The sequence below is a fragment of the Guillardia theta genome (assembly GCF_000315625.1).
Source record: "Guillardia theta CCMP2712 unplaced genomic scaffold GUITHscaffold_120, whole genome shotgun sequence".
Taxonomy (NCBI): domain Eukaryota; class Cryptophyceae; order Pyrenomonadales; family Geminigeraceae; genus Guillardia; species Guillardia theta.
Genome location: NW_005434554.1, coordinates 1 through 7,824, shown reverse-complemented (window position 1 = coordinate 7,824; position 7,824 = coordinate 1). Strand labels below are relative to the sequence as shown.

Below are 7,824 nucleotides of genomic sequence, written 5' to 3'. Positions count from 1 at the left end.
CCACCTCGACTCCTCCCTCCCTCCTCCCCCCCCCCCCCCCGCCCTTCCTCCTACTCCTACTCCTACTCCTACTCCCTCCTCCTTCTCACGCGTCCTCCTCCTCCTCCTCCTCCTCCTCCACTTCAACTTCTTCCTCTTCTTCCTCCGCCACCACCCCTAACTCAACACCTTTCTCCTCCCCCCTTCCAGTCAATCTCCGCACTCACACACAGTCCCACATCCTCGTCCTCCTCACCTGGTTGTGAGATGTGGCAGTGACTCGGTAGGTGATGATGTTCAGGTCGACCCCTCGCGCTTGAGCAGCATGTCCATCAGGTCGATGCAGGCGATGATCAGCTGGTCTCGACGGAGATCGTTGCTGCTCTTCAGCAGCACCGTGTGGCACCTCGACGGCTCTTCCTCGTCGTCGTCCTCGCTCCTGTCTCTTTTCGCCTCCTCCCTCCTGCACACCAGCTTGATCGGCATCATGGCGCTCTTGAGGATCGTCGTCTTGTCAGCTATGATACCTGCAGCATCAAATCTCTCGGTCACCTTTCCCTCTCCTCCCTACCCCGTCCTCTTCCTCCTCACACCTGAGACAACCACATGGCTCTGATTCGGCAGCCGCACAGGAACAGCCAGGTCGGCGAGGTGGCTCAGGTTTCCCTCGGGTGAGATCGCTTCTCGCAGTCGTTCCACCTGCTGCAGCCTCGACAACTTCCCGTGTTTTCTCACTTCCGCCACAAGAGCAGAGAGAGAAGCGACGAAGTGCTCCTGCTGCCGCACCACCTCTAGCACCTTCAGCCCCTTCCAGCTCGATTGCGATCCTCCAACCCCTCCCCCTCCTGCATCGAACAGCATCTGGGATGCCTGCAGCCTTCTGCTCAGCAGCGCGTGAACTCTCCTGTACATGCGCGAGAAGTTCCCCCCGCACGATCTCTCGACAACAAGGTGCCAGTAGAACGCCATGGCTATCGATGAGTTGCGCAGTGACCTCCTAATGAGAAACTTCGCCAGCATTCCAACCGCCTCTTCCTCCTCCTCCGTCCCTTCTTTTCCCTTCTCCTCGCCATCCTCCTGCTCCCCCAAATCCACAACGTCATATCGCAGCGCAATCGTGAGAGGCATCAAGAAGCACATCAACTCCGCGTCCGACACCTGAGCCAATTCCGTCAGAGTCGCTTTCCATTGACCTCTCCCCTCCCGTCCCCTGCCCTGCCGTCCCTCCTCACATCTTGCCTTCCCCCACATTCAGCCCGTCACGCCTCCAGCTGCAGACAAACCTTGTCGAGAGAGCGGATCGCTAGCGAACGGATCGGGACAACGCTGTAGTTGGACCCCAACAGCTCCAGAGCATCGTCGACCTCCAGCTCCACCCAGCCATCCACCAGCTCGAGCACCTGCAGTGACGGGCAGTCGTCATGCCAGAGGGTGGCAGGACGCATGGAAGAGCGTCGAACCTTGCGAACGTCTGACTCCCTCTGCCAGCAGGTGGAGTGAAACAATGGCAGGAGCCCTCTACGGTACTTGACAAGCTTCTCCCTCTGCCGCCACACCAACTCTTTGTCTTGCTCACTCAAGCTCTGCGTGCTCTGGTCATCTCCTCGCCCCTCGTCGATCCCTTCACCCTCATTCCCTCACCTTGCACTGAACTCTCCCCGTCCCGATGGCCTCTAGTCTCAGGAGCTGTTGCAAGGAGCGTGAAACCAGGGGAAGTGACGGGTCAAATTCTCTCACGTCCTCCGCTGAGTCATAAGCCTTCCCGTCACTCTCTGCCTCATGACTCGATTCCAATCCAATACGTCTGCTGTAAAACATGCAACATCCGTCATCTTGACACAGACTTTCCTCGTCTCCCTCGCTCACCCTCTCATCGCCTCTTCCTGCACTCTGAGCTCCCGCTGCTGCTGCTGCAATTGAGCTTCTCGGATACCTGCCATCGCGGCGTCTCAGCAAGGGGTACTGGTGCTCATCGACACTCACTGCTCTCTGCCATCGTGGTGATGGCGCGGTGAAGATGTCCGATCCCATCCTGTCGGGACATCACAAGAAGCAAGACGAGAGGCAACGAGACCGTGAGAGGGTTCATGCCGTTGGGTTGATAGAGCATCAGCGGTCTGATCCACGAGGGAAGCGCGACCTCAGCTACGTCGCTCTGATGCAAATCATTGCCCAACCTAGAGAGCAAGACCGACTGAGAGTGAGATCAGAGGGAGAGCACATGCTCCTGGCACCTCTGGACAGAATGCTCAATGAAGGCTGTGAGGACGTGTGGCATGCCAGGCATGCTGTTTGCTTGTGAGTTCAGATTCTCTTCACATCTTGATGGCTGATTCAATCGCAGGGTTAGCGACCACATAAAGCATGCAATGATCGCACCATGGCTGACTCCCCTCCCTTGAAGATCTTCATTTCTTCTTCTTCCTCCTCGCGTTTCTCACGATCAGTCAATCTCTCCCTCCTTTCTCCCTTCAAGTTTCTTTCGAAGGATTCTTCGGGCAAATGTACACGTTCGCTATGCGTTCCTTCGCCTGCTCGCTGAACTCTGGAAGCCTGGATGAGCTTGTCAAACTCAGTCAAGCAACAAGATCACTTGCCTTCATCGAATCTGGCATGTTTGCTTTGAAGCAGGCAGGAACGTACACTTTCCGACCTCTTGATCCGCTTTGATCAAGACCTGATTATTAGTATCATATTAAATCTTCCTTCAAATCGTCAAGTTTGCGTTACTTGTATGTCCTGCTTGCTGCTCTCTAGAAGGCTTGGTCGAACGTGCTGACTGCGTCTCATTCAGGCATGGCATGCAACCTCAACAATCACATCGTCGGGAACATTTCTTGGCTCGCTGGGCTGACCTCTCGACATGTTGCTGGTTCGGGGAGTGAGATGTAGAATTGATCGCACAAGAAAACCTGCGAGACGAGCTGACGGAGATGACAACATCCAAGTTCCTTGACGTCACCCCCCAGTTGTCTCCAGCCATCCTCCTGATTATCTGCCCCAGACATCACCAACATCGCCGGGTTCAGCGGAGGGACCACAGACCGTGAGCTTGATGACCTTGACCTTGTCGATCTTCTCGGTCAGGAGCTGGCAGAGTTCTTCTCCTCGCCTCTCCGACACGGCCTGTGGGATGCACACAAGGCCCTAGAGGTAAGCTTCGACAGTTGTCCAACCAACAGCATCCACCTCTCCATCTACGGAAGCGACCTCGTCTCCCTCCATCAAAAGGCTGCACACACGTTGATTGACCTGCCGTCCTTCTCAGCAAAGAAATCCTTTCGTTTGAGCAGAGCGCTCCCTGTTACCTTGTAGATCAAGTGAGGTGAGTAGCCTGGCAGATTCTTGTCTTTCTGCTCTCCACTGTTCCTCCAAAATCTGCCGAGCCCGACAGCTGTAAGGTCCAAGATCCCCCCGTCCTGGGAGTGAGTACCTTTCTGTGATTCATGTCAGATGCGAGCAGTCAATCGATCTGCACGCCTTCACCTGGGGCCTGTAGTCTAACAAGAACCCCAACGAACTCCAGATCCTCCCAGCCTGCGAATAATCCGAGTGTGTGGGAGGGCGCTGATGGCTCCTTGGGGATGATGGAGGAGGGAGAGTAGCCATTTCCTTCTCAGGCTCTTCAGTCCACTAGCTACCGACCGGGGACCGCCCTCAGGACATGAGCTCAAGAGAGAGAAGGCAGGCACAACTGCGCTCAAGTTCTTCTGCGGTCAGAGCAGGAGGTGCATGGAGAGCGATGCCGGCGCCCTCCCCATCCCCGGAGCCATGGTTAGCACTCCCGCCATTCCTTCAAAATCATTTGAGGAAGCATGTTGCTTGCAGGTTGACAACAGTCTCTTAAATTCTGTTCTAAAATTTGAAATTTACATTATCATTTACAGATCATTCCAACTTCTTCCTGTACTTCAGCAGCACCGGGCCCGCATACCGGGCAGTTTCCCGGTTCGCGACGGGCCTCCGCCGACGGTCCCGGCCCCGCCGTCCGGGCCGGGCTTCTGCCGCTGAGCCTCGGAGCCGGCCAGTCATGTCTGGACCGCGACAGTTTCACATCCGATCCTAGCATACCGTCTGTCTATCTCTCCGAGGCTCCGACTGTGTGCTCCACAATCCTTGTTTCAAGCGGCGTGCCAGTGCCGCGGTCCGGTTAAGCAAAACTCCGTCAACAAGCCTCATGTAAAACTCTGCCAGGTTCCTACTCACAGCTGAGCACTGCGGCAGGACTCAGCGGGCGCACTGCGGACCGGGCTGGAGAGTTTACTCGCATAAGGTAGAAAGTGCCGCGCAGTGCCGGGCTGCCGAGCCGGTGACGGCGACGCAGCGCGGCGGCGAGTTGGTGGGGAGCAAGCACTGCGGCAGGTGAGCTCGGACCAGCTGCGAGCACTCCAGTGGCGTCGAGCTCTCCGAAGCCATCATGGCTTCATGTTCAAGACGCTTGTAAGCACCCCAGTGGCGTCGAGCTCTCCGGAGGCATCCGCCGGACGTCCGACAGTGGGCGCATCGGCTCCACTCTGGATGTTTCCTCCATCGGAACTCGACAATGTCCGAGGAGGAGCTCGAGAAGTGCTTGCACCCTCACAGCCTGGACGTTCAGTGCTCGAGGTCTCACCGAGCCCAGAAGCATCCTCTGGCGACGGATTTACTGGCACTGAAGGTACGGTAAAAAGTGCCTTTTTCGTTCAGGCGCACGACTTCGTTCATAACGCTGGAGCGGATAAGGATGCGATCCTCTAAAGTGCCTCAAGCAGAAGGAAGCAGCAACAAGCAAAAGCGGCAGGCAGAGAGCACACAGCAACAAACGCGGCTCAAACGCACGAAACATAAGACCGAAAGTAACCAGCACTGCTGGCAACCAGACCCTGCACTGCCAGCCCAAGGGAGTTTCATCTCGGACGTCCCCATGCTCCTGCTGCTTGTTAAACCTCCTACAGACTGTTGCTTGACCCTCCCTGCTGGTCTGCGCGGCTTCGCGAGTGGGCTGGCGGTGCCGGGTCTGCTGACAGTTGCCAGCAGTGCTGGTTCCCTTTTGGTCTTGCTTTTTCAAGTTTTGTATGTGTTTGTGCAGCTTCTCGCTGTGGCGCTGTGTGCAAAACGAAGATTTACTGGCAGAAGGTAAATAGTGCCTCAAGCAAAACAAAGCAGGAACAAGCTAAACCTCCTGGCACACAGCGCACAGCGAGAAGCTGCACAAACACACACAAAACACAAGCGTCGGCACTTCGTGCCTGATGACGCCCTGCTGCTGAGGTCTTGGCTCGCAAACGCGCGTGCGAGGCGCATGACGCCCTTGCGGGCGCAAGCACTTCTCGAGCCAGAGGACAGCTCCTCCTCGGACTTTGTCGAGTCGCCCGAGGAGGAGTCTTCGCCGGAGGTCTCCGACTCCGCTGGGGGAAACCCTTCGAGTGGCGCCGACGACCGGCGCGGAGCTGGCGAGGCGTCTCCGTCCCTCACTGTGACGTCGGGTGCCTCCGGAGAGCTCGACACCACTGGGGTGCTTGCTGCTGGTCCGAGCTCGCCTGCTTCCTCCCCGGCATCGGTCGGGTCACGCCGGTCCTTGGGCATTGCTGCGGCGTCGCCGCCGTCACGGGCGGTGTTGGTCTCGGCTACCGCTGACTCGGAGGCTAGCGGTACCGTGTTCCTACGGATTTTCTGGCAGAAGGTAAAAAGTGTTTGTGTGTTTTGTGTGTGTTTGTGCAGCTTCTCGCTGTGGACAGGCACCTCGCTGTGAGCTGTGTGCCAGCAGGTTTAGCTTGTTTTGCTTGAGGCACTTTTTACCTTCTGCCAGTAAATCCTTCTGCAGCCCGAAAAGAACCAGCACTGCTGGCATCCAGACGCGGCATCGCCAGCCCAAGCGCGAAGCCGCGCAGACAAGCAGCCTAAGGGTCAGGCAATCAAGCAACAAGCAGCAGGAGCATGCAGGAGGAATAAAATCCCTTAGACGCGATACCCGGAGGCAGCCGACTGACCACTGTCAGTCGAGACGTCCGCTGCCGCCACAAAGCGGACGGTCGCGAACGGAGAAAGGGCAGCCGCCGACAAGGAGCCGGCGTTGCCCGGGGGTCCGCCTGGGGCACTTAGATAGGATTTACTGGCAGAAGGTAAAAAGTGCCTCAAGCAAAACAAAGCAGGAACAAGCTGAACATGGCATATGCAGCGCAATGTTTGCGAATCTTCTCAGACGCTGCAACATGGAGGGCGTCGAGGTTGACTTCCCCCCACGGGGCGATAGGATTTACTGGCAGAAGGGGGAGGATTTACTGGCATAAGGTAAAAAGTGCAGAAGGTAAAAAGTGCCTCAAGCAAAACAAAGCAGGATCAAGCTAAACCTCCAGGCACACAGCGCACAGCGAGAAGCTGCACAATCACACACAAAACGCAAGCCCGAAAAGAACCAGCACTGCTGGCATCCAGACGCGGCATCGCCAGCCCAAGCGCCAGGAGGATATAGGATTTACTGGCAGAAGATAAAAAGTGCCTCAAGCAAAACAAAGCAGGAACAAGCTGAACCGGCAGGTACACAGTCGGCACTTCGTGCCTGATGACGGCCCTGCTGCTGAGGTCTTGGCTCGCAAACGCGCCGCCACCTATCAGCGCCTCACTATGCAGCTGACGCTGGAAGCGCTCTTGTCTGGTGCGAGGCGCATGACGCCCTTGCGGGCGCAAGCACTTCTCGAGCCAGAGGACAGCTCCTCCTCGGACTTTGTCGAGTCGCCCGCGGAGTCTTCGCCGGAGGTCTCCGACTCCGATGGGGGTGTATAGGATTTACTGGCAGAAGATAAAAAGTGCCTCAAGCAAAACAAAGCAGGAACAAGCTGAACCGGCAGGTACACAGTCCACAGCGAGAAGCTGCACAATCACACACAAAACACAAGCCCGAAAACAACCAGCACTGCTGGCACCCAGACGCGGCATCGCCAGCCCAAGCGCGAAGCCGCGCAGACAAGCAGCCTAAGGGTCAAGCAATCAAGCAACAAGCAGCAGGAGCATGCAGGAGGAATAAAATCCCTTACACGCGATACCCGGAGGCAGCCGACTGACCACTGTCAGTCGAGACGTCCGCTGCCGCCACAAAGCGGGCGGCCGCGGACGGAGAAAGGGCAGCCGGACACCCTTCGAGTGGCCCCGACGATCGGCGCGGAGCTGGCGAGGCGTCTCCGTCCCTCACTGTGACGTCGGGTGCCTCCGGAGAGCTCGACACCACTGGGGTGCTTGCTGCTGGTCCGAGCTCGCCTGCTTCCTCCCCGGCATCGGTCGGGTCACGCCGGTCCTTGGGCATTGCCGCGGCGTCGCCGCCGTCACGGGCGGCTACCGCTGACTCGGCTACCGCTGACTCGGAGGCTAGCGAGGAGGACTACCTCGAGCGGTACCGCCGGAGGCACCCGACGTCACAGTGAGGGACGGAGACGCTTCGCCAGCTCCGCGCCGATCGATAGTAGCTCGAGACTCGCATCGGAGAGTGGCTCAGGTCTCGCTCAGGAAAATTAGCGAAGATGGTAGACTGCAAGACCCTATCCTGCGACTTGAGCGAGTGTGTCCTGCGGCTGTGCAAGGTGAGGATATCACGCTGCTGAGCGGTCAGCGCAGCGCGAGCATGCACATGGCGAGGGAAGACGCGCATGACAAGAGGGGTCACATTTCGCTGCGCAGGCGGAGGAATGAAGTGCTCATGAGACGAGTCGACGAGAGCGCGCAAACCAGGGATGTGTACCACAGATGCCGGGGGGCGTCCTGCGTCATCAGGCACAGCAGCCGGGGCAGGTGGGATCGCCGCGCCATCTGCAGCCGGTGCAGGAGCCTTCACACGACGGTAGAGGATCGCTCCAGCATTATGAACGAAGTCGT

The 7,824-nt window shown here is 57.8% G+C and overlaps 2 protein-coding genes across 2 annotated transcripts in view; one reads left to right on the top strand and one right to left on the bottom strand.

Annotated features, from left to right (window-relative positions):
* The window catches only part of VPS34A (phosphatidylinositol 3-kinase VPS34A), a gene marked incomplete at both ends in the record, with an annotated part of 4,770 nt that extends 1,182 nt beyond the window's left edge, over window positions 1-3,588 (bottom strand). Inside the window, 17 exons of the mRNA XM_005822735.1 lie at window positions 236-358; window positions 451-506; window positions 573-1,218; window positions 1,263-1,460; window positions 1,621-1,665; window positions 1,717-1,786; window positions 1,846-1,912; window positions 1,963-2,011; window positions 2,054-2,173; window positions 2,359-2,532; window positions 2,633-2,656; window positions 2,710-2,758; window positions 2,892-2,974; window positions 3,040-3,105; window positions 3,169-3,231; window positions 3,288-3,416; window positions 3,466-3,588. Coding sequence (XP_005822792.1) covers window positions 236-358; window positions 451-506; window positions 573-1,218; window positions 1,263-1,460; window positions 1,621-1,665; window positions 1,717-1,786; window positions 1,846-1,912; window positions 1,963-2,011; window positions 2,054-2,173; window positions 2,359-2,532; window positions 2,633-2,656; window positions 2,710-2,758; window positions 2,892-2,974; window positions 3,040-3,105; window positions 3,169-3,231; window positions 3,288-3,416; window positions 3,466-3,588 — 2,085 coding nt within the window. The remainder of the gene's footprint in view (window positions 1-235; window positions 359-450; window positions 507-572; window positions 1,219-1,262; window positions 1,461-1,620; window positions 1,666-1,716; window positions 1,787-1,845; window positions 1,913-1,962; window positions 2,012-2,053; window positions 2,174-2,358; window positions 2,533-2,632; window positions 2,657-2,709; window positions 2,759-2,891; window positions 2,975-3,039; window positions 3,106-3,168; window positions 3,232-3,287; window positions 3,417-3,465) is intronic.
* Window positions 3,589-5,260: 1,672 nt separating this feature from the next.
* GUITHDRAFT_118026 (hypothetical protein) lies at window positions 5,261-6,741 on the top strand (the record flags this gene model as incomplete). The annotated part of the gene is made up of 5 exons (XM_005822675.1): window positions 5,261-5,641; window positions 5,680-5,706; window positions 5,783-5,864; window positions 6,137-6,185; window positions 6,477-6,741. 5 exons carry the CDS (start codon window positions 5,261-5,263, stop codon window positions 6,739-6,741), a joined length of 804 nt encoding a protein of 267 aa, XP_005822732.1.
* Between the last annotated feature and the right edge of the window lie 1,083 nt (window positions 6,742-7,824).